This window comes from Colletes gigas, unplaced genomic scaffold (assembly GCF_013123115.1).
Source record: "Colletes gigas isolate AHSC1104 unplaced genomic scaffold, ASM1312311v1 Colletes_gigas_Sc00052, whole genome shotgun sequence".
Lineage (NCBI taxonomy): Eukaryota > Metazoa > Arthropoda > Insecta > Hymenoptera > Colletidae > Colletes > Colletes gigas.
Window position 1 is genome coordinate 786,030 of NW_025106681.1, and position 24,994 is coordinate 811,023.

Here is a 24,994-nt window from a genome sequence, read left to right on the forward strand (position 1 = left end):
CATTCTTAAAGTTCATTAAAAAGGAAAACGTATGTCTAATGCACTTATTGATCACACAACACTTGCTCAACATAGTTTCGATTAGAAAATCTATATTTTTTCACGCAAAAGTAGGATAAATTTGTACTTATTTTAATGGAAGTTGGATAGTTTGGATACAATTTCGGAACTCGTCTAAATGGGTAGGATTCCTATAATACTTAGAGATAGTATATTGATATGCATGCAATTGAAAGTGAATTTCGTTGCTCAAAAATTAACATACACCATTACATTGATTATAAAAAACGGCAGAACTTGAACGATGAAACTAAAATTTGATATTTGACATTAATTTTTCCTCCTCTTTAACCTCTCTAATAGCCTTAATGGGGGAGGATTGCTCCTCTCTTGTTTCGTCACTGTGTCTTGTTCCAGTTGTTCAGTGCCGAGACATCGTGAGCCGTCCCTGGCGGACGCGACGCGCCAATTGGTCAAACGGGTGTGGCCACGTGATCGTCTTGTCAACGAACGTGCTTGCGCCGTGCGCTGGTGTTGTGCGGGAAGAGAGGACCACAAGCTCCCGCCACCACCGCCGCTGTAACCAGTAGCGCGGCTCAGCTGTTTCTGTTTACTAAACAAAGGAGCCAGAAATCAGTTCAACGGTGGACGGCGAGCGGCACGTTCGTGTGTCCGTACGCGACACCACTCCTTCCCTAACCCCCCTTCGACCGCCAACAAACCGATCTCGGTTTCATGATCGCGGCAATAAATCGCGAGTGCATCTGACCAGGAATAATCTTCGTAGCCTCCACGATCGCTGATCACGGGATACACGGGAGAGATATCGGGAGGACAGAGCCGCGAATTAAGACGGGAAAACAGTGAGTACCCCTCCAGAAACATATCTTCTCCCGTAGAACCGTGGCTCGTATTTCCGTCGTCCAGGCCTCGTACGCATTTGTGATCCTTGACCCGATTCCCTCGCGATATTCTCGTTCTCGCGTCTTAATTCTGTTCCCGTTCGGTCTTTTCGAACGTGTGCTCGATCGATCCGCCTGGCCCGAGACGCAGAACATTCGTTCTTATCTTTCTCTGACGAAACCCAGTATCGTACGTTACCATCGTACCGAATTCGCTAGTCGGGAAGCGTCGGAAACTGCGTGCGCGTAGAGAGACGCAATTCTCGTGACCTGTCAGAGCTGCGATTCACATGACGGACGTTAATGCGTCACGGCGGCTCGTGTCGCGGCTTTTTCCCCGTAAAAATGCTCCTAGTTCCTCGATGGTACGACGGATTAAATTGACAGCAGTTTACTGTGCGTTGTGCGTTCGAGCATTACGTAACAGATATCAGCTGTGCGCGCACGAGAATCTACGCTTCTAACGATAAGTAGGAAGGCGCGCTTTGACAGCTGCTAGCGTCGTATTCCTATTGCGACGCCGTTTCTTCGGTCCAGTGCTATCTATCGCAATCGCTCTTATCTTGTGCCTTGTATCCTGGTACTCGATTAGAAATCCCCTTCCGGATTGCGTTAAGCTGTCGACTCCGATTTATCGACGGTTGGAACAATAATTTATTAGTCGCGAATTAATAGGTGACGTTCACTCGTGGTTCGAATGGTCAAATAAAAATTGTGAAATGGGGATAAGAATTCTAAAATGCGATAACAGCAGATAAGTAAATAAGATTGCGAAACGTTGAATTTTCTAAACCGTCTTTAATACTGTTTCTACTGTTATTCGTATCCAAATGCAAAGGTGTGAAAAGACCTACTACAAAAAGAATAGGTATGCATAAAACCGCGGTAGAAATAGTGTTAATAGATTTTGAAATATATTTCGCAAGGCATCGAAGTTGGACGATAATGGACCGTGAACGAAAGCTCGAGCAAAGAGCCTCGAGATCGTGAGATTGCGTCGCTCCTTGTCTGCGAACCCCAAGGCCAACGCTATTGCAAAGAATTGTGTACTTCGTACGTTCTTTCAGATACAAGGAAGCGATAAATTTATATGAAAATCGAAATTTCATGGTTTTTGAAAACGTTCAATTTTCTAAATTAATGCAGGTTATTACTAGAGATGTACACTACCGGCCATAAGTATTAGGACACTTGTGCAACAACCTTCGCAGGGTTATTTTAACGGTTGAATCCTCTACTTTTACACAATAATTTGAAAAAATATCAAGGATATGTCTAGACAGGGGAAACTGGTATAGCAGTGAACATTTTAATGTTTGAAACTAATCGACTCTGGCAGTTGTGGCTAGAATCACGATACGAACTATGACAAGCTAAGACTCGGAAGTCCATTTCAACACTAGATTGTAGCGATTGAAATTTCTGATTGTAGACTATGTCAGTAATAAGAACATCTTAAATTGTCTTTCTCAATGATTTTGCATCATCGAACAGACCGAATTGCGTTTGCATTGCATTATCTTCGACTAGAATTTATCAATCACGTGCCATCGAGATGTGAAAAATGATTCAATTTATTGTTTGAAAAATTGAGTCCCGGGGCTATGCTTCTTCCTTAATCCGAGCCTGGGCGAACGTTTACGGAAGACGGTGGATTATGTAAACGAAAAGCGATTTGACGCCGAGAATAACGTTTTTGTAACGTCCATGGTGTAACGAGGGCGCTTCGATTCGCCAAAAATATACGTGTAAATAAATGATTAGAAAGCAAGCGACGCTTTCAACGTCCATTGTCCCGCAACTGTTTAGAAAGGCCGAGTGCCAACTGTTCGGTTTATTTTTAAATATTACGAACCGATAATCGCCCTAACAAATGTTAACGAAATATCTAATACACCGACGAAGAATTGTACTTTATGCCCTTCGATTATTTATACACTACTATTGTTCATATACTGTATTCGATGTACGTTAATAAATCTGCACGTGTGTAGTTTGTTGCTGTTCGGAGGAATTACGAACCAAGTCGAAAGGAAAAATTTAACAATATTATTTGACGAGAAGACCTACTTTAGAAAAATATAAATATTATTCTGCGAATAACAGACGAGACGTAAGGAAAGTATACAGGGTGTTCGGCCACTCTTGAAAAAAATTTTAACGGGAGATTCTACAGGCCAAAATAAGACGAAAATCAAGAATATCACTTTGTTAATTGAGGCTTCTATAAAAAGTTATTAAATAATTAATTAAAAAATTTCAAATCATTATGACAAAATTATTTTTAGTTGCAGGGGTCAATTACAAGTATTTTTGGTGAATACACAAGCCCTTGAAATCCTATTCACTTTCGAAAAAAAAATTCGAGTAGGTACTGAAATTTTTAGACGAAATTAAAAAATTTCAAATCATATTGAAAAAATTATATTTAGTTGCAGGGGTCAATTACAAGCATTTTTGGTGAATAGACGTACCCCGAAATCCTACGCACTTTCGAGAAAAAAAAATTCTTTATCGAAAATCTAATGTGTGACATGCTTCCCTGAAAGGACAATGTTAAGTCATAGAGGGGTTTACTGACCCAAGAGCGTACAGCATATGCTATACACCGTTGGAAAGGTCTTGCCAAGGCGAATCGACTGATACCATTTTTAACTTCGATATCAGATGGGATAATGTCGAAAAATGGCCTCAAAGTTCGAGATTTTGCGGTTTTGAACAAAAGAAACCGGTAGTAAAAGCCCATCCGGCCCGAGGGACCTCGGGTAGGCACCTGAGGAAAAACCGAGGGGTGTAAGCGATACTCTAGCAGATTGGGACGGCAACTGTGCCCCACCACCTTCATTTCAGTGCCGTGTTGGGCCTGCGTTTGTCGCATGGGCCCCGTTCCAAATGCCCAAGGCGAAATCGCCAATGGATCAGTTGTTTTTCATGAACATAATATATTCATGATAGACGATTCGCAGGTATGAGTTGGGAATGTACAGGTTAGTATTCAGTATTCACATCATTATGTTTCGTTCAATCAATAAAATGTCACTCCATTCACTATTGTAAGTGACGCATTAGTCTGAATACTAACCTGCACATTCCCAACTTATACCTGCGAATTGTCTACCATGAATATATTATGTTCATGAAAAACAACTGATCCATTAGCGATTTCGCCCTGGGCATTTGGAACGGGGCCCATGCGGCAAACGCAGGCCCAACACGGCACTGAAATGAAGGTGGTGGGGCACATTTGCCGTCCCAATCTGCTAGAGTATCGCTTACACCCCTCGGTTTTTCCTCAGGTGCCTACCCGAGGTCCCTCGGGCCGGATGGGCTTTTACTACCGGTTTCTTTTGTTCAAAACCGCAAAATCTCGAACTTTGAGGCCATTTTTCGACATTATCCCATCTGATATCGAAGTTAAAAATGGTATCAGTCGATTCGCCTTGGCAAGACCTTTCCAACGGTGTATAGCATATGCTGTACGCTCTTGGGTCAGTAAACCCCTCTATGACTTAACATTGTCCTTTCATGCGCATCTTTAAAATGTCATAACTCCTGAACGGATTGGGGGATTGTAATTTTTCAAAATACAAACATCGCGTATTTTAGTTGAGAATATGTAGAAATTCTAACAATATTGAAAAAGTTGTTCCTTGACACCGTAAAGTGAGAAAAACCTCCTAATACTGGTCCAATTTTCAAACGGCCATAACTCCTACAATAGTAAAGGTATCTCATTGAAATTTTTTTCAGAAGCAGAGCCCATGGGTATCTACAAAAAAGCATTAGACAACTTTTCTATAGAGCGTCAAATAAATTTATTGAAAATGAAAAACAAATTTTTAAGAAAAATGCCTAAACAGATGTTTAAATTTTTCGGCGAGAAAAAAAAATTTCAAATCGTTCTGGAAAAATTATTTTCGGTTGCGGGGTTCAATTACAATAATTTTTGGTGAATACACCTGCCCCGAAATCCTGCCCACTCACTAGAAAAAAAATTCAGTAGGGGCGGAACTTTAAACGTTAATAACTTTTTAACGAAGCCTCCATCAACAAATTGGTATTCTTGATTTTCGTCTTATATTGGCCTCTAGAATCTCCCGTTAAAATTTTTCCCAGGGGTGGCTGAACACCCTGTATATCGTAAAGGTGAAGAAAGTGAACTAACAGATAGAGAAGGATGTACTTACACTAAATAGCGGTTTTAGAAAGTTAGGTTAATGACAATAGGAAGAGAGAAAGAATAGAATAGAAGAGATGGGGGACTATCGAAAGGAACAAAAGTGCTTACGTTGCGTACGTTGTGTAAGCGTTACATTGTTCAACATTTTACATAAAATATATTAAATATTACAACAGTGACGATTGCGTTTGGATAGAGGAAGTATAATGAGAGGAAATAGTGTAATGATAATTCGTCGTCGTTTATTTGTTATCGTATCGACAAGCACGCTCTTCAGTGTCGAATTGTTCAATTTCGTGCAATGTGTATCTTTAGTTCAGGGCTAATAGAGCTCGGACGGGACACAATGCATCGTGGCCGTTGAATGGTTTCGAGCAATCCAAGGTTGTTTCAAAGCCGTTAAGGGGTCATTCTGGTTTATCGGGCCGAAAAGTGAGGTAAATTCTATGAATTTTTTCTGATTTAAATACTTTATATATTGAAATAAATACATGTAGTATTTATTGTACTATCTTTTGGCTTTATGAAAAATATTTTGTTATACATAAACAATTATTATTGTTAGTGTTCTATTAGCGTAAATATAACACTGAAAAAAAAACCTAAGTTGCTGGCGTAGGTGATTACAGTCTTCAGGGTTATCTGAAAGAAGAAAATGAACAAGATTTTTAATCGGCATGAATGTCGCTATCGCCCGTACCTCGTCGAACAATTTCTGTTAAAAAATAACAAAATGGCAGCGGTTAAAAGAAACGTAAAAGAAAAACAGCGTTTTTAACCGCTGCCATTTTGTTATTTTTTAACAGAAATTGTTCGACGAGGTACGGGCGATAGCGACATTCATGCCGATTAAAAATCTTGTTCATTTTCTTCTTTCAGATAACCCTGAAGACTGTAATCACCTACGCCAGCAACTTAGGTTTTTTTTTCAGTGTTATATTTACGCTAATAGAACACTAACAATAATAATTGTTTATGTATAACAAAATATTTTTCATAAAGCCAAAAGATAGTACAATAAATACTACATGTATTTATTTCAATATATAATGTATTTAAATCAGAAAAAATTCATAGAATTTACCTCACTTTTCGGCCCGATAAACCAGAATGACCCCTTAAACCGATTGGGGAAACGGGAATATATCAATTCGAGAGTCACTTTTACTTTTTAAAGATTTGAGAAGTTGTGAAGAGTCCTTATCTCGACTATTAGTTAGGACTCGGAATTTTGGATACTCTATGCCAATAATACACGGTTAACTTTTCACGAATCACGTAACCTAACCTAACCCAACCCCTCCACTTAGCGTCCCGAGCTCAATGAAATCTAACCCTAGCAAAAAATGAAAGAAAATCGGTTAAGAAGATTAACAAATGTAGATGAGAAAAACTTTTATTCTTCATCTTATCTTTTTAAAAATTGACACATCAATTCATTTCTAGGATTCTTTCGATTAAAATAAGTCTAAACACCTAAAAACCAATCAGTTTACTTTTAATTAATTTAATATATCTAATACAGGTAACCCCCCTATAACACGGTAGATAGGTTCCTAGAAAATGCCGTGTTGTGTGAAACTGTGTTATATGAGACCCAGAGCTAGTACAAAAAGGGGAGTTACATTTCGAAAGTTTATTAAAAATAAATACATTTTTAACTCTACATAAACAACTTACTTTGTATGAAAAATATAAATGTATGTATAACACAAAAAAAAAAATATTTAATTTAACGCAACCTTAATTTAATAAATTATAATTTGTTTATATTTTTTCATTTAAAACTACTATAGTTCATTATTCCTTCGCGTCATTATTTTAAGGTAATTTAGTTTTTAAATATGTTAAGCAAAAATTATGTTATACAGTGCTGTAGAAGTACAATGTTATACAAAGGTTTTCGCAATTTTCTTATCGTGTTAAAGCGAAACCGTGTTATAAGATGCCGTGTTGTAGGAGGGTTCTCGCAATTTATGAATCGTGTTATAGGATGCCGTGTTGTAGGAGGGCTACCTGTATTAATATACATAACTAGTTTGTACTTTTTCGTGACACTGTTAACTGTTTAATGAGATTAGGAAACGCTACGCGCGCAATACACATATTCTTTGTCCGTTCTCGGCTTTTAAGAGCGTGTCTCGCATCGGTGAACGGCAATTATATCGACGTGTGTGTGAAAGCCGACAAGAGATGCCCGTCGAACACCGTTCTTTGTACAACACGGAGCCATGTTTCATCGGTGACGAATCAGGGACGGACTCAAAAAAGGTTCAGTTATTATAAGCGGTCGCCAGTGACCACCGTGACAATCGTGTTAATAAATAAATTATAAACAAATTTCAATTCGTACCCCTGAACTGAGTCTTCACAGATCGACGATTTAAGGTTAGGACAGGATAGAGTTAGCGTCAAATTTTATTCTCAATAAAGTGTAACGAACAAATAAATAAATTATGAACAGATTTCAAATCGTGCCCCTGAACTGATTCTCTCCCTTCGAAACAAACTTACGCTTCGCTAGCGTGTCCACAGATCGACGATTTTAAGATTAGAACAGGATAGAGTTAGTGTCAAATTTTATTCTCAATAAAGTGTAACGAACAAATAAATAAATTATGAACAGATTTCAAATCGTGCCCCTGAACTGATTCTCTCCCTTCGAAACAAACTTACGCTTCGCTAGCGTGTCCACAGATCGACGATTTTAAGATTAGAACAGGATAGAGTTAGTGTCAAATTTTATTCTCAATAAAGTGTAACGAACAAATAAATAAATTATGAACAGATTTCAAATCGTGCCCCTGAACTGATTCTCTCCCTTCGAAACAAACTTATGCTTCGCTAGGGTGTCCACAGGTCGACGATTTTAAGGTTAGAACAGGGTAGAGTTAGAATCAAATTTTATTCTTTATAAAGTATAACGAACGGATAAAATTATTCTTGATTCTCTAATAACATTTATTTCGATTTAAACTGGCATTACTGTGTATTATAAATAATGTTTTTTGTATAGCTGAATCGTTTGAGTAGCAATTTAAATATCTGACGATGCACGTTCACTTTGTCAATCTGTTAATAAATAATTGTTGAATCTGAATATTTTAACGTTAAGGAAACAAGTATGACTGTCATGACTGTATTAATAATGTAATACATTCTTGTTGTTTACTCGATACAACAAAATAATTCACGTATTTTGTTTAGCGTAACAGAGAAAAGTTTTATGCAGGAATCGACGAACTGTTTCTCTCGATGCAGATTTTACCCAAGCTTTCAAGAAACATCTGCTAATTTTGGTACACTAGTACGGGATTTAATTTTAATTTATCGGCGAGAATGCTTTTTTCTAAATAATATAAAAATAAAACTTTTTGAGAAAAATTATATTTGGCTCGTAAATAAAATTGTTCGATACGACCATTGAATTTAGCGACTGCTGTGTGTCCAGCACTGTATCTGCGCACGTGCATAATGCTCGGGTCGTGAGCAGAGCGAACGGCAACCTTGGGCAACCGAGTAATATTCTGAGACGGGAGAGCATTTGCGCAGCATACGCAAGGCACCGGACTTTTGTCGATATTTCCTTCTACCGGCTCGGCTGTTTCTGGCCACCAGGAAAAGAATAGATCTCCATCGATTTTCACCGTGGCCTCCGAAGTGAAACAAAGATCTTTCGCCGTTCCTTCGTAACAAGGAAACCGCGCGTTAAAGGCTCCGCGGCTCCTTTTTTTCTTTATTTCGCCTCTGGTTAGAAAGTATCGTTTATCAGTTTTTGTTATCCCTCGGTCTGCAGACGAACGAAAATCATTACAGGGAAAATTACGGTAGAAAATGTTTCGCCGGTTACTGGAGAGTGGCCCAATCTTTTCTGCTTCGTATCTGCCGGTAACTTTCTAAGTCCTTGAGCTAACGAGAGATCGAAGCGAACGTTATTCTATTCGAGAAATGAAAAATCTTACGGATCGCCGTTCCACAATTTTCTGCTATCGTTCGCATCCCACGGAATTGGACAATGTCCGATTATACGATAATTAAATATTTTTTAATTTAAAAACACTGTCCGTTGAATTTGACAATTTCATCTATTTTACGTTTTTCTTTCGGGTGGTTTATAAGAAACATCTGTGAGTTGAAAATTTAAGAAATTTAGTATTCGACCGAAAGAATCGATTTTTTTCACAAATTGAATCGGAATCGAACGTCTCTAATAGAAAACTAGAGTCGAAACGTTGTTCTCAGGACCAACCGTTCGAATCTCTGGCTCCCTGACTGACCCAGTACGCGGCAGTGTCTGTCTGACATTTCGTAACCGTCAACACCAACGTATATTTAGATTCGCGTCGCTACGAGTGGGAAGAACGCGTCCTTACGGTGCTTTTACACTGCTGTTGCAGTATGCATTTCAAATTCCTGGAAAACAAATAGACTCGAACGGGAGTCCATTTTAATGGGTTTTGTTTTCGACGCGTCGGAAGAGAGACGCTCGTTCTCGCGCGGTAAAAAGCGTCAAGCTCTTTGAGTATCTTTCGCGTGGTTTGTCGCTGTAGTGCAAACGCACCCTTAACGTCGCTGAACCACCGGAACTCGGCGTATTGTCAGCTGTTCAAGCTGTTTGCACACTTGCTCGAATTCAACCTGTTAACTGCTCGTTTCGCGTAAAGTGTACCAAAATTAGGCATAGTTTATTTGTAAATATCGTTAATAGGATTAAATGAAAAACAAATTTGGCACGTTCACGCATTTACCTGCAGAATTTCGCAGGGACATGCCTCTCGCGTCCAGGAATAATTATGTGTTATAAAGTAGTACACGAAGGTATGAAACATGTGCCAGCATAAATATTCAGAAGATGTCATTAGTCGTATACAATACAGGGTGTCCTATGAAACTGGGCCAAGCTAGTGCATTAAAACAGTAGAAGATAGACAAGCATTTTCATTAGGAAAAATTAAATGGTAAATCGTGTGATTTATCTTGTTAGGTTAGGTCTCTTTTCAGTTATTTCAAGGTCACGTTTAATTTTCTTTTATATTCACCAAAAAATGCGCTCTTTCATTCTGTACAAGAAATATTAAAAGATATTAACTTCAGTATTTCAACATTTTATTCGGACTTAAGCTTGAACGTTCCTTCTATTATCACGTCACCGTTCGTCTTTATTATCAACTCTGTCGGTCTTCTGTGCATAAAATGTTTGTATGTTTATGAATGATTCGAAGGCAGACAGCCCGACACAATTTCGCTGTCAATTTATGCCTGCGTCTAGCAATGAATAATGAACAAGTGATGTAAAAAGTTGAGGAAAGAAACTGCACATTATTGTAGTTCTTGCGACGTGCAAAATGCGTAGAACCTTGCTTCGAGACACATATACAAATAAATGTATGTTAGAGGATTAGTATTACGTAAACATATCATGGACCAGCTCGCATTCCAATCAATTAAAAGACACCTAACAGTACCGAACAATAAAACGTTCAACATGTGGAACGCGTGCACGTAAGAACAAAAGAATTTAAAAAGGGGTTCACGCGTTATATAACACGGAGAGCGCGAAACTTAAACCAGTCTAAACTGTTACGTTGTATAAATACATTCTATTTACATATTTAAAATGATAGATAAAATGATGATAGTATACACGAACATAGTTTATTCCCCAATGAACATTTCGACATTTCTCTGTCTAAATTCAAAGTAGAGAATATAATATAATTATACAGGGTGTTCGACCACTCCTGGGAAAAATTTTAATGGGAAATTCTAGAGGCCAAAATAGGACGAAAATCAAGAACATCAATTTGTTGATTGAGGCTTCGTTAAAAAGTTATTAAAAAATTAAATTAAAAAATTTCAAATAGTTTAAAAAAAATTATTTTCTGTTGCAGAGGTCACTTATAATCATTTTTGGCCATTAGACATAGCCCCGAAATCCTACCCACTTTCGAGAAAAAAATTCTTTACCGAAAATCTAATTGGGTACCTAAATTTTTCGACGAAAAAAAAGTATTCAAATCGTTTTGGAAAAATTATTTTCGGTTGCAGGGGTCAATTATAATCATTATTGGTAAATAGACATACTTCCGAAATCCTACCCACTTTCTAGACAAAAATTCGAGGTGTGAAATTTTTCGTCGGAAAAAAAAATTTCAAATCGTTTTGGAAAAATTATTTTCGGTTGTGGGGTTCAATTACAATCATTTTTGGTGAATAGACATACCCCCGAAATCTTGCGCATTTTCGAGAAAAAAAATTCAGTGCGGGCGGAACTTTAAACGTTAATAAGTTTTTAACGAAGCCTCCATCAACAAATTGGTATTCTTGATTTTCGTCTTATTTTGATCTCTAGAATCCCCCATTAAAATATTTCCCAGGGCTGGCCGAACACCCCTGTATATTGTTCTTTTATCTATATAATATTGTAACATTATTATTAGAAACAAATAAAAGTAGAAAAATGGTTTCTCGAATCATAGTCGTACCTCGTGCTCAGCGAGAGAATACACTAAAGTAAACGTCTCGAACGAGATTCAAACAGAAAGTATCGGTGTTCCTTTAATTGTTTCCTCGATGAACGGTTTCCGGCTCGTATCTCCGTTTCAATTTGCACGGTTAGATTTACACTGGCTAATATTTTCCACCTAAAATCACCGCCTCAGGAGAAAGTAGCATGCTCGCGTTTAGCATTGTTACTTCGTTCGACGGTAGAGCAGTTAACAAACATTGCGAGGGCACGTGATGCAACGAAACACGTTGTGTAATTTTATTAGGATAATTTTGAATAGGTTAGGTGCCTCGATGACAGTCATTTTGCTTTATAGAAAAGTAAGATCTAAAGAACCGTGTACAAAAAATACATAATATTGAATCGAGCATTTGATTTATATAACAACGAAGAAATTCAATTTATATTATCTACAATCAGTTGGGTAACGATAAAAGTAACCGACACTAATTGAGTTCCATTGTCGATAATAGAGTCCGTTGGTCGTCGCAGGCAATAGGACAGGCAGTTACAGAGTAACAAATATACATGGTGTTCGGTCACCCCTGGAAAATATTTTAATGGGGGATTCTAGAGGCCAAAATAAGACGAAAATCAAGAATACTAATTTGTTGATGGAGGCTTCGTTTAAAAGTTATTAACAGTTGCGCCTGTACGCAGGTTACCTATTTACAGGCGCAATTGTTAATAACTTTTAAACGAAGCCTCCATCAACAAATTAGTATTCTTGATTTTCGTCTTATTTTGGCCTCTAGAATCCCCCATTAAAATATTTCCCAAGGGTGGCTGAACACCCTGTATAAGCAGAACGATTTTTTGGACGAGTTCTTTTACGCGACAAACTTATAAGGTAGAAATTATTGGGACATCATTTTGTTGCCTCTTTATTCGAAATAATTGCAACTAACCTTCCATACGTAAACAATTCCGTTTCCTAAAAGTTCAATTTCTAGTTTTCAGCCTCTGAGTCGACCTGTTCCTTGTTCCTGATCCACTACCTTCTTCCCCTACTCAACCAAAAAGGAATCATCGCGAAGGATCTTCCGTATTTCAACACCACCCGTTATTCAGTGACTAATCCCATCAACCTGTCGTCGTGATTTCAACGAGTAGATAACGATGGCCATTGCGAAGTCTCCATTTTGAGTTAGCGAATAACACGATTCATTTTTAGAACGCTTTCAATAAGGTAAATGTTTTGAAAATTAACCTATATTATTCGTCGTAACATAAAAAGTACCTACGCAAAATTTCATATGTATTCGATAACAATGGTAGAAGATATAGAGAAATTACAAACATACAGATTTTGAATTTTATATTAATAAATAGCTGTTACTCGTAGTATTCAAGATGGCGGGTGCTCACTAGTGGGCTATTTCTCTTTAGTGGAAACACGAGAACGTCTAATGATTAATGGTTAAATTGCATTGCCAACATCGTTGGTTAAACTTTTCTAAAAAAGATTTCAGTAATTGCGTTAATAATCGTCTTGGGAATCCCCTCCTCCATCAAAGACAGACGCCACAATTCTAAGTTAAAACGTAGAGGAAACTCGTAAAACATGTTTTAATTTGGTCCTTAATAGGTTAAGATAACAAATATATATCAAGGAGGCCTGTTTTTAGTAAAACAGCCTGTACATATACCGCCACAGAGAGCGCGTGGCTTGAAGTTTCGTGTAAACGGAAACGACTCGGGGTTGGCCCATCTCCAGCAGTTTTTGACGCGTTCTTCGCCTGCTGCATTTTCTCGAATCTCCGCCAAACTGACGTAACGATGCCCCGTTGCTCCTGCGATATGCTGTAATCGTCCGTCCCGTCGTAGCACGTTGCGCTTTTCTTTTCGTTTCTCTTTCTCTTTCTCTTTCTCGAATTTTTCACTTAGAAACTACCGCATTCCATTCGCGTGATTCCTCGTCTGTTCAGTGTTTTCTATTGCAACGAACAGCTAGAACGCTTAGTAACACGGAACGCAGATGGCGTTGTGATCGTCGATACAAACAGGCTGGCAAACCAAACACATTATTTGCCCGATAAATGTGAAAAACTTTCAGGATTCAGGGATTCTGATCCGAATACTTAAATAAAAATACGTGAAATACTCGCGCAGAAAACATTTAAATTTGCAAAATGTCTGATCGTTAAGGGGCCAATGCGTCGCGTTTCTCTCAGAACACCCTGCACACGCAGTGTCTCGCGCTTTTTAACTCGTGGGTTAGATTAGGTCTGAGTTAAGTTAGACAATTTTTTATCTTTTTGCATTGCGAGTAGAATCGCGTACAGAACACATGGTGTAGTTCGGAGAAAAAAATAACAGATCGATTTACAGTGGGGGGACGAGCAACAGAGTTTCATCCCCTTGAAAAATCGCACGGAAGAGATGATAGGAGAGTTAGGGTAACTGCGGCCCGCTCGAGACGCCGTTAGGAGAGGACGAGCAAGGCATAATAGCCGTTGCATTACTCCCGGGCTTCCCCTACGTAATCGCGATATCGGTTCAACGGCCATGCGAAATTAACTTTCTCCGGTGCGCCAACTCTGCCAACGAGAAGCGTTGCGCCGTATTAACGCGTACCGACGTCCTCGAGGCTGTTCGAATAGCTTACTATTCAGAATAAATCGAGTGCTCTAGCCGCGTGAACCTTGCGAAAGCAAACTAAAACTCATAACGCGATACGACTCGATTCCTTTCGAGTCTAATCTCTCGTTCTCCCATCTATAGCAACCGTTTCGAATAATCACAGGTTGTCGAGTTGAACCTTCGTTCTTCGTAATCCTAACAAAATCACGCGGGCGCCGATCAAAAGCAACAGGACGAGAAACGCGTCGGGAGGATCTTTGTCCGCGGACAAAAGAAACGAAACGAGTCTCGTGATGTTCGCGCATCGGAGAATCGCATCGCGTGGGCGAGGCTCGTTCGGTCGCGGAATAATTTTCCAACGACGACGAGGGAACCGAATACCGGTTTTCCGTCGCGCAAAAAGGACCATGCTGCGACCTTAGCGGATATGGTCAGGCCAGGTATTCCTCGAGGATGCCCGGTTCGACAGTTTTTTTCTCGCGAATGTGCCCCTATCTTTATTTCTGTGGCGTCGATAGCCACCTTGCGACCGCGTTGCTACGCGACCCTTTCTCTTCTGCCGTCAGAGACTCGCTGGCCCATCATTCTTTGTTGAATTTTTTACAATGCTAAGAAATAAGAAATTATCAATTGGTCTCTGGGTGATTCAGAGATCATGCAGGGTATTCGGCCACTCTTGGAAAAATTTTAATGAAAGATTCTAGAGGCCAAAATAAGACGAAAATCAAGAACACAAATTTTTTGACTGAGGTTTTGTTAAAAAGTTATTAACAAAATTAAATTAAAAAAATTTCAAATCATTCTGAAAAAAATTATTTTTGGTTGCAGAGGTCAATTACAATCATTTTTTATGAATTACACATACCATCGAAATCCTACGCACTTTTGAGAACAAAATTCGAGTAGCTGCTCAAATTTGGTGGCGAAAAAAAAATTTCAAATCTATCTGGAAAAATTATTTTCGGTTGCGAGGGTCAATTACAATCATTTTTTATGAACACACATACCCTCGAAATCCTACGTACTTTCGAGAAAAAAATTCTTTAACGTAAATATACTGTGTGGCCAGAAATGTTTCTCCGAAATTTCATGCGTATGTTGAAAAAATCATAACTTTTGGACGGAATGAAGGATTTTAATAATCCAAAATTCAAACAATGCGTATTAATGGAGCTCTAGAGCTCCTGTAAAATGGGCCGAAAAAATACATTGAATGTAAGGTCTATTCGTACTCCTCGTCTGTGGTGAGAACTACTATCGCGCGCGGAGCTGTTCTCAGATTGCCGTTCTAGAGGCGGATCTTTAAACGTTAATAACTTTTAAACGAAGCCTCAATTAAAAAATTAGTATTCTTGATTTTCGTCTTATTTTGGTCTCTAGAATCTCGCATTAAAATTTTTCCCAGAGGTGGCCGAACACCCTGTATAGTTATTTATAAACAGTACTAAGTAGTTTGTAATTGGCAGTTTACAAGTAATTATTATTAAAAAGACGCTAAGTAAATATTAGCAGATTCTATCACGAACGTGGAAGTATTAACGCCTTGTTATACAATTTCAAGTATATTTAACTAGACGTACAATCGTTAACCCCTCCGGGTTGTTTCGTTCCAGAATGCAGTAAACATGCCGTCGTTGCTGGAAGCGCTGGAGCTGAAGTACGGCAGTTCAACGACCGAGTGCTCCCTCACCGACGAGGAGACGGAGTCCAGCTCGCCGAAGGCCGCCCTCTCTGTTAGCATTTTCATCCCAAAGAAATCGCCGCGTCACACGGTGCCCGCTCTGCTGGTGCTCCAGGACTGCGACATCGAGTCGGCTGGAAACGACGCTGAAAAGTTACGCAACAAATGCAAGAACGTCGAGGAGCTGGACCTGGCGCAGAACAAGCTCTCCCAATGGACGGAGGTGTTCGGGATCCTGCAGCACATGCCGAAGATCAAGTTCCTCAACTTGAGCTTTAACTGTCTGGCGGAGGTGCTGGAAGTCAAGCACGGCAGCTACGATCATCTGAAGAACCTGGTGCTGAACGGCACCAGGGTCTCCTGGTCGACGGTTCAGGGTCTAGTACGTCTGCTTCGTAACCTGGAGGAGCTACATTTGTCCCTGAACGAGTACAGAACGGTCGACCTTGAGCATCAGAAGTCAGAGAATGGGAATGACTCGGTGAGGAAGCTCCACTTCACGGGGAATCCCGTCGAGGTGTGGAACGAGATCTCGAAATTGGGCTACGTGTTCCCAAATCTGGAGAGCCTAGTGTTGGCCGAGTGCCCCCTCAGGTCGCTCGCCCTGGTCGACGATAGGAATTCAAACGACGAGGAGACCACCACGAACAAGGACCAGGAGAACCTCAACCAAGACAACGAGAATATGAACAACTTTGAGGCCGACGAGAACGTCGACGAGAAAGGGAACAGGATATACACCGAGGGCAAGGTCAGCTACGACAGGTCCGAGTCGGAATCCGAGTCCAGCGGATCGAACGTCAGGTCCTCCCATGATCCTTTCAGGAAGCTCAGGTTCCTCAACGTGAACGGCACTCTTCTGTCGACATGGGACGACGTGGAGAGGCTGGCCAGGTTCCCGGTGCTCAAGTCGTTGAGGATTCAGGGCTGCCCTCTTTTCGAGGTGAACAATCGTTTCATCAAATATTCCCCTTATCCTAGGTTATTGGAAGACTACAACAGTATAGCTAAAATCATTTTTCCAAACTCGTGTCTTCAAACGATAAATAACAGTATAAATTCGAGACGTAGTATGTAATGTAGAAAATGTGGAAAACCTGAAAGAACGAGTGAAATTATTTTTCAGTTTATGCTAAAATGCATGAAATTCAATGTGCTAAATGTAACAAGCCATTAGCAAAAGGGTTACACGTTGACCTCCACGTGACCACAGGTAGTTATTTATGTTCGTGCCATCAGTCCCGCGTGGCTCTCTGCGAACGCAATTTATCTGTTTTGCTTATACCTAGAATTTAGTGTGGTCCTCGGAGACAGCATTGTGTAATTGAACCATGCAGTTAAGACAATTTTAATCATCATTTTTCCTTAATCATTTTTACTTAAGAAATGATGCAATACTTTTTATTGATTATTTGGGATAATAAATTCCAATAATAGTTTACTACAAACTACAAAGACTTATATTAAATTCAGTCTTAGAAACTAAATTATATACAGTTGTTCATTTGTTACTCGTTATTCAACGTTTTCATCTATACCAGATTTTCGTATAATCGACTTTTTACTATAATTTTAAATATTTTCATGTTGTCCCAGTTGCTTTATCGGTATTAGTTGGGTTATTCTTATTATTAACGAATAAATTATCCGGTTCCATCATAAACAGGTAATATAGTATCATATGAATAAATTCATGAGTCACTGTCGTAAATATACATACAAGAAATAAAACAAGAAGAGTATGCAACTGCGCAAGAAGCAAGGTGCAGCTGAAATGCTGTTATTGAAACCTAACCTCGTTTTCCTGAGATACTCCATATGACTCGTTGAGATAAAAATTGACAGGGCGGAAATAGTTTATTGCGAGCTATTTATAGTTACTCACGGTCAAAGACGAGCAAACTTTTATTCCAATAATGTGTTAACAACTCAAAGAACATTCTAAGATGGAACAAATTCATTCTTTATAAGCGTTTTAAAGACACGTAGATTTGAAGCGTCGATTACTTGTAACTTACTATGGCAGTAAACATGTTAACGACTAACCGATTAACGATTGTTCTATTAATTTATTATCAAAATGATATTTCGTTAAATCTTGGAATTCTAACAATTATTTTCTATTCGTTATTCGATATTTCGTGGAACAACCTCGGATCGGTGAGCTTTGTCCTTTTACCCCTGATCGATATACTTTGTCTAAGTATATTTTGCTTCATTTAATTTTATTCGCTCAACAGAATCATTAAATAAAAAATACTATCCAAAAGTCGTTTTCGTTCGAACGCACTTGCGAGTGCCCCGTGATGATTTAGCACTCCGTGCGCCACCTGGTCCAAACAGATGTAGTATTTTTAGAATTACGATTGTGTGGTCAGGCAATGAGCCCCGCGAGCGAAATTTCACGTTCGTAAGAACGTTCGACGGGACCAATAAAAGGAATGCTTCTGAGATGCGAAACCGTTACGACAAGTTGATCTAGTATTCGCCACCGGATTTGTTCGTTTTAGCCACGCCGAAGGAAAATCTTGGCACGAAATCAACTAGTCTGAACGTATTTGTAACTTTCGTAAACGTATTCTTCTTTCGAGCTAACGTTACGTATTGCGTTCAAATTAGTCTTCGATTATGTCGCGAATTAAGCTGAAACTTCGATTTCTAATTCCGAGTATTCGTCCGTTCGAGTTCATCCAAAACATACGAGCCGAACGAAAGAAACAAAAAAGGTCGTACGAAGCGACGAAAGATAAAAGGTGTGGTGACGCGTCTGAATGTAGAGTAGGTCGAAAGAGCACATATTTTTGGATGAGGGAATTGCAATAGCAAGAGGATACATGTCTATGTGCCAATGATTATGAAAATGGCCTAAATCGATATGTTCTAAATAACATGACACGAAATGATAAATTTAATTTATTTAGACATGTATCGTTAGTAGTTGGAAGGAGGGGAGGGGAGGTAGTGGAAAGGGGGCACAAACCGATGCAAAGAACATTTTGCGTCAAGGTTGCCAATTTAAAAGAATTGTTTTCGGTTTCTTCAGAGTCCTCGGGAGTACACCGAGCACGAAAGGCGACAACTGTTGATCGCCAGGCTTCCAAACGTTGAGACATTAAATGGCGGCGGCGTGATATCGTCGCAGGAGCGCGAGGACGCCGAGAGGGCCTTCATCCGGTACTACATGGACAAACCGGAAGCAGACAGACCCGAAAGGTGTCGTAACCCCGAGATTTTTGACTCGTACCTCGATTCAGACTCTCATTGTAGTTCTTTCTGTTTTACCATTTTTCTTTTTTTTTTTTTCTTTCTTTGTCTCGTTCACGGATGGTAATCGTTCGTATTTTAATCGAATTCGTGTCATCGTGGTTTCGTTCCCGTTTCCTTCTCGGTCTCTACGTTTGTCGCCATCTATTCTAGTCAGGACTAGAGCCCATAAAACTATTCTAGTTTCACGGTCATCATTGTCGCCGTGGCGAGACGAACCCCAACTTGACCCTGTTCCTCCATTTTCAGGTACTCCGAGCTCGTGGCTATTCACGGAAAGCTGGATCCGCTGGTACACGTCGACCTGACACCCGAGAAGAGGGTCAAGGTTACGTTCACTTACGGAGATCTTGTCGAGGTAAATTGTCTCCAAAAACAGTTAATATTCATCGAGTTCGATTCAAACAAGTTAACCGGAAATTTCAATGCCTGTAAATTTGTCATACAGAAATAGTTTGTAATGAAAGCTCGTAATCCATGGAAAAAAAGAACATGGATTTTTGCAAACACTTTGTAACATAAAGTATTTATTTAATCTCTATATAACAGGCTTTGATTTCTAAGACTTCTTTAGAATGTTCCAACAGATCTATGGCTAAAACTCTCGTAACATCCCATAACTCCCTTCTTATCCCGCCAGGCGTCACTGTGGCGCCCGTAAAGTCACTAGGGACGCAGTGTCGCTAGAAAAACGTGCCTGAATATTGTAAAGATTGATGGCGTTTGTAGGTACGGTCCGTGGACGTGTACAGAACGGTTTTTGAGCTGAAAACCAAGCTGGAAACGATGGTGAAAATTCCAGCCAACAGGATGAGACTCTTCTACGTCGATCAGGTGAGCCAACTCGTTTCGCGTCGCTTTATCGGGTGTTCTTGTTTGTGTTTTCAGAACTTCTGGTTGCTCGGGAGATCCCTTGGAAAACACGAAATCTCGATATAGCACCGCCTACCTCAATTCCCATCCACTTTTCCAGATCCTTTACGTCCTGCTAAATTTCTGAAACCTTAAATAAAGTAACTATCAGAGGTAAATCATTTTTTAAAACCATCATTCGATCCAACAAAGTGTCTCTTATTTCTCGAGCTCGTGTCCAAGTCGCTTTTATAGGTTGTAATTTTAACGTACATTGTGTAAAATAAGTTCCCGGAATTTCTCACTTTCAAATACCACAGTGCATGTATTGAAACAAATTTTTATGTGTATGTAGGCAACATTGTATTCAGTTGTTACGCTAAAGGGTCTAGCCGAATAAGCATGGCAAAAGTGCCCCCAAACCAAATTGAACGGGGTTAATACCACTCGCTAGGTGGTTCGAAGAAACCCCTTTTCACAGAGTTTCAACCCGGTGTCTCTACTACAGGGGTAATTACGGGGTGAAAATCATTTTTTGTTTCATCCTTAATATTTCCCGTTCTGCTCAATTAAAAATTATGAAAAAAATCATGGTTATTCTATCGATTGATGTACATATTTGAGAATTTTTTCAGAAGTTTTGGATGCAAATTCGATTTTTTGTCGAAGTTATCAAGTGTCCACGTTTATTTTTATACAGTATAAAGCTCTCAAAATAATTAGTAATCTCTAATTTTTTCAGATTTTTCGAAGGGTTGGAACGTAGTCCAAAAAATAAAAAATGATTAAAATATGGTGAAAAAGTTTTATATTGCATTAATTACTTACGTGACCATGTTCATATTTTTACAGTTATAGCGTAACATTATGATTATTGATGCGTAATTTTTTCAGATTTTTTGGAAAAGTGTTTTTGAAATAATTATTAAAGAATTATTAATTCATATTTCCTAATTTTTCATATAGAAAAAGGCCACACATGCTTTTAAAATAAATATAATTAAAATATATTTGTTTACATACTTTATTAACTGGTCGCTATGTGTAGTTTCAAATACGTGTGGTACCGGACTTCTGTTGATTAAAACGGCCACGGCGCGGCGCGGCGCAATACGCTGATCATTTTGGTAAAGCATCCGCGACATTGCCAACATTTTGTCATACCGGGTGAAAATTCTGTGAAAAGGGGTTTCTTCGAACCATCTATCGAGTGGTATTAACTCCGTTTAATTTGGTTTGGGGGCACTTTTACCATACTTATTTGGCTAGCCCCTTTGATCGCAATATGACAACCAGTGTGTTCACGGCAGTTATTTACACCAGTCGATCTCGAGTGTGCTCTGCGATTTTTGCGATGGAAAGAACTGTCGAGCAAAGAATTCGTCTTAAATTTTGCGTTTCTAACGAAATTTCTTGTGTCGAAGCGTTAAAAATGTTACAGAAAGCCTATGGTAAGTGGTGCCTATAAAAAACGCAAACATACGAATGGTACAAGGCATTTAAAGAGGGCCGAGAAGAAGTGCAAGATTTGCCGCGTGTCGGTCGATCGTCAATGCTTCCGACTCACGAAAACATCGAAAAGATAAAAAAAAATGGTCATCGATAATCGTCGCCTGAGTGTTAGAGAGGTAGCTCATGAAGTGGAAATGTCTCACATATCTGTACATAACATTTTAACTGAAGTTTTGGGCATGAGACGCGTCGCTGGGAGCTGAATTGTCTGCAAAAAGAACATCGAAAAGCAGTTGTTGAAGACATGATTTTACGAGCTTCTAGTGACTTTACCTTCATGAAACGCATCATAACCGGTGACAAAACATGGGTGTTGAATTATTAATAAATAATTCTTTACAAAACTGAATCTAACAGTGAGAAACACTGTCCATTGTCTGCATACGATGACCGTATTGGTACCATCGGGCCTAGGGACCTGGGTCTGTCTTTGTAGTCGAAGGCCAGGGAAATAAACATGATGCAGGCAATGGTTTCTTTCCGTTTTAAGTGGACGTCAGATTTTCCTTTAGAGGATCTAAACGTCGTTTCACTTCTTGTTCAGTTTTAACAGAGTAAAGACGTCCTTCCGAACCATCTAATAAAGTTTCACTTTTACTTATAAAGAGTACTGCTATTTCATCCAATTCCAATAATGGGTTTTTGAATACGATATACAAACAAGTCAACAATCTTCGGAATATTGCTTAGAAAATGAACCAAACCCTAAAAAAGCACGTCAAAGTCGCTCGAAAATTAAGGTCATGCTCACTGTTTTCTTTGATTATCGTGGTGTTGTTCATTCGGAATTCTTTCCAGATGAACAAACAGTAAATAAAGAATATTATTTGAGCGCCATGAGACGCTTGCGTGAAAATATTCGTCCGAAAACGGTCAGATGTGTGAAAAAACAATTCTTGGATCCTGCACCACAATAATGCTCCGTCGCACACATCGATCTTGGTACGCGAATTTTTGGCCAAGAACTCAACAAATGTGATCGAACAAGCACCGTATTCACCAGATATGGCCCCCCGTGACTTTTTCTACTTTCCGAAACTCAAATTACCCCTTCGGGGAAGGCGTTTTTAGTCGATAGAGGCCATAAAAGAAAATTCGCAGAAGGAGATGAAGGCGCTACATTCTTCAACGTTTAGAAAGTGTTTTGAAGACGGAGAAGCATTGTTTCTGATGATGCCTACTTTGAAGGTGACAAAATAAATTTGGATGATGAGTAAGCAGTTTGAGTTTTATTTACAAATTCCGGATACTTATTTTACATAATGTATACTCTTTTGTAAACACAAGTGACTTTAGAGACGAATATCACTATCCATTATACGAAGCAAAAATGTCAGCGACCGATAGTTGGTGTATTTCTAGGCATCCCGTTCATTTTTCACGATCGTCCTCCATGCACTTGATCTTGTGATAAACGATTTCAGGAAATGAAGGCGCAGTACGGTCCGGAAGAAATGTTGTACCCGAACAAACAGCTCTACCGGTACAACATTCGAAACGGCGACGAAATCATCATCGACAGCAAGCTGAATCGCTGCGTGTCGACGTCCTCGACCACGTCTTCCATCCGTTCCTGAAGAAGGTTCGCCAGCGAATCGTCGGACGACGCGAAACATACCTGACAATTGTCGGGACCTGATCTCCATTAACGGATCTACGACTCCGATAGTCGAGAGCCGCGTCGATGCATCGTTGATCGACGACGGGGAGACTCGGGATTTTTCTATATACACGTGCCGAGTGAAAATTGTTTTAGCGATTATATTTATCATCGATTCTTCAGAGTTGAGAGGTGGCGCTAGAAACCGAACAAAAGGGACACGAGTCGCGTGACGGAGGTAGCCGAGTATGGATTTTCGTTAGGATTCGAACGGTGTGTTACATATCGTGAACGTAGCATTCTTCCATGTATTCTGTACCATAACGTTTCCACGGTAGATACTTGAAACGGTACGTTAGAGAACTCGCGACCCTTCGATGTTCTCCGATGCCTCGTTTGGCGATCGTTAGCTGTAGATTAGAGACAAGTGTCGCGAGGTAAATAGGGATGTACGGGTACCCGACATAACACGAGACAGCCCGCACACTCCTAGCCAGAACCCGTTAAGTACTTAGTCGACGTAGCGCTCCATTTGCGAATTGTTATTGTTTTTTTTTTTTTTTTTTGTTTTTGTTCTCAAGTAGTGAAAATGGCCTGTTGCTTACGGGACACGGTCGTTGACGCGTTAACCGCTGTACAGAAAGAACGCCCGTAGCGCGTGTGTTGATCATCATTAACGTTTCGAAGACATAGCCAGGACTTTCGGGTCACGGACGGACCCTGTTACGAGGATGTTAAATAGTGAGATATTAACTCCAGTTTGTTAATCGATGTTCGGTAATAAGTAATGTGGACTCGGCGATGAGTAACGGCAAGTGTCCAGTTCGAATCGTTCACGAATTTTTAAGCGCGACCGCGTCGCGCACCTTAGAACAATGCGACCGTCTCGACAAGACGAAAAAGAGAAGAAAAACGTCGAGGCTGCCGAAGAGAATGAACTATTTTTGTAGAACGCAGCCAATTGTATTTAAGAAAACGCGGAAAAAGAGGGACGCATGGCTGGGAAATGATAAAAGTGTACACTGTATACGGCTTTCTTTTTTCTCGCACGACGAAACAAGCACGTAGGAGTATCGGAAAGTTTCCTGAAAATGACTAAATCTAAAAGTCCCCTGAGGAGTTAATGAAATAGTCCCAACGGTTCTATCGTTGTTGGGCCACTTTTTAAAAGTCCTTCATTCTTGTGTCTAGGTTAGGTCATAGATGAGTAAATCTAAGCTCCAGAAGAACAATGACTGAGATCATTGCCTCGGCCCCTAAATGGGATTACTTTCAGAGGAGTGGTTGCTAATTAAATCTTAGATCGATCCGTTATTTTTCTGCAGTGCCATTTCGGAAACTTTTTGATATCCTCGTGTATACATCAATATTTTCCATTGCTTTTGGCGAACGTGGTGGTTCTACTAACCCTCGTCTTGGAGTAGCTGAACCAATTTGTGGATGATTAACGCGTGTTTTTACGTAAGGCGTGAAGTAAACGAAAAGAAAGTAACATGGAAATCGAAGGTGCAATTTTTTTCATGTTTTATACATTTGTTATTCAGCATAAGGGGATGATGAACTTCGATGCTTTCAAGGACCTGAACGATAAAATCGCGAATTGTGCATTCTCAGTGTGTACTTACAGCTCTGAAATTATCGACACGCGACAGCAGCGAATCAAGTACCAGCAACACGATATATTGCCAAGTTTTTGTATTCTTAGAGGATAATTTTACAACCGTCTTTCACCGTGGTATACACACACACACACACACACATATATATATATATATATAAATATTGTTTTCTCTTCCTTTGTCCCCTGAGGTTTATAAAATGTGCAGATACTCTAGCGTTCAAACAATAGCCATAATACCATGATACAGTAGAGTATTCATCTAATCTATATTAATTCTCTAATCACCAGTCA

At 39.5% G+C, this 24,994-nt stretch overlaps 1 protein-coding gene across 2 annotated transcripts; it reads left to right on the top strand.

Moving 5' to 3' along the window:
* The first annotated feature begins 230 nt into the window (after positions 1–230).
* Positions 231–24,305, top strand: LOC122403437 (tubulin-specific chaperone cofactor E-like protein). 2 transcript variants are annotated; one of them, XM_043406963.1, is made up of 7 exons: positions 231–863; positions 12,544–12,779; positions 15,787–16,797; positions 18,898–19,067; positions 19,368–19,476; positions 19,848–19,952; positions 22,907–24,305. In XM_043406963.1, exons 3-7 carry the CDS (start codon positions 15,799–15,801, stop codon positions 23,057–23,059), a joined length of 1,536 nt encoding a protein of 511 aa, XP_043262898.1. In that variant the 5' UTR covers positions 231–863; positions 12,544–12,779; positions 15,787–15,798; the 3' UTR covers positions 23,060–24,305. The 2 variants fall into 2 exon arrangements, with proteins under 2 accessions (XP_043262898.1, XP_043262897.1); XM_043406962.1 differs by lacking the exon at positions 12,544–12,779 and having other exon boundaries at positions 233–863.
* Positions 24,306–24,994: the final 689 nt, after the last annotated feature.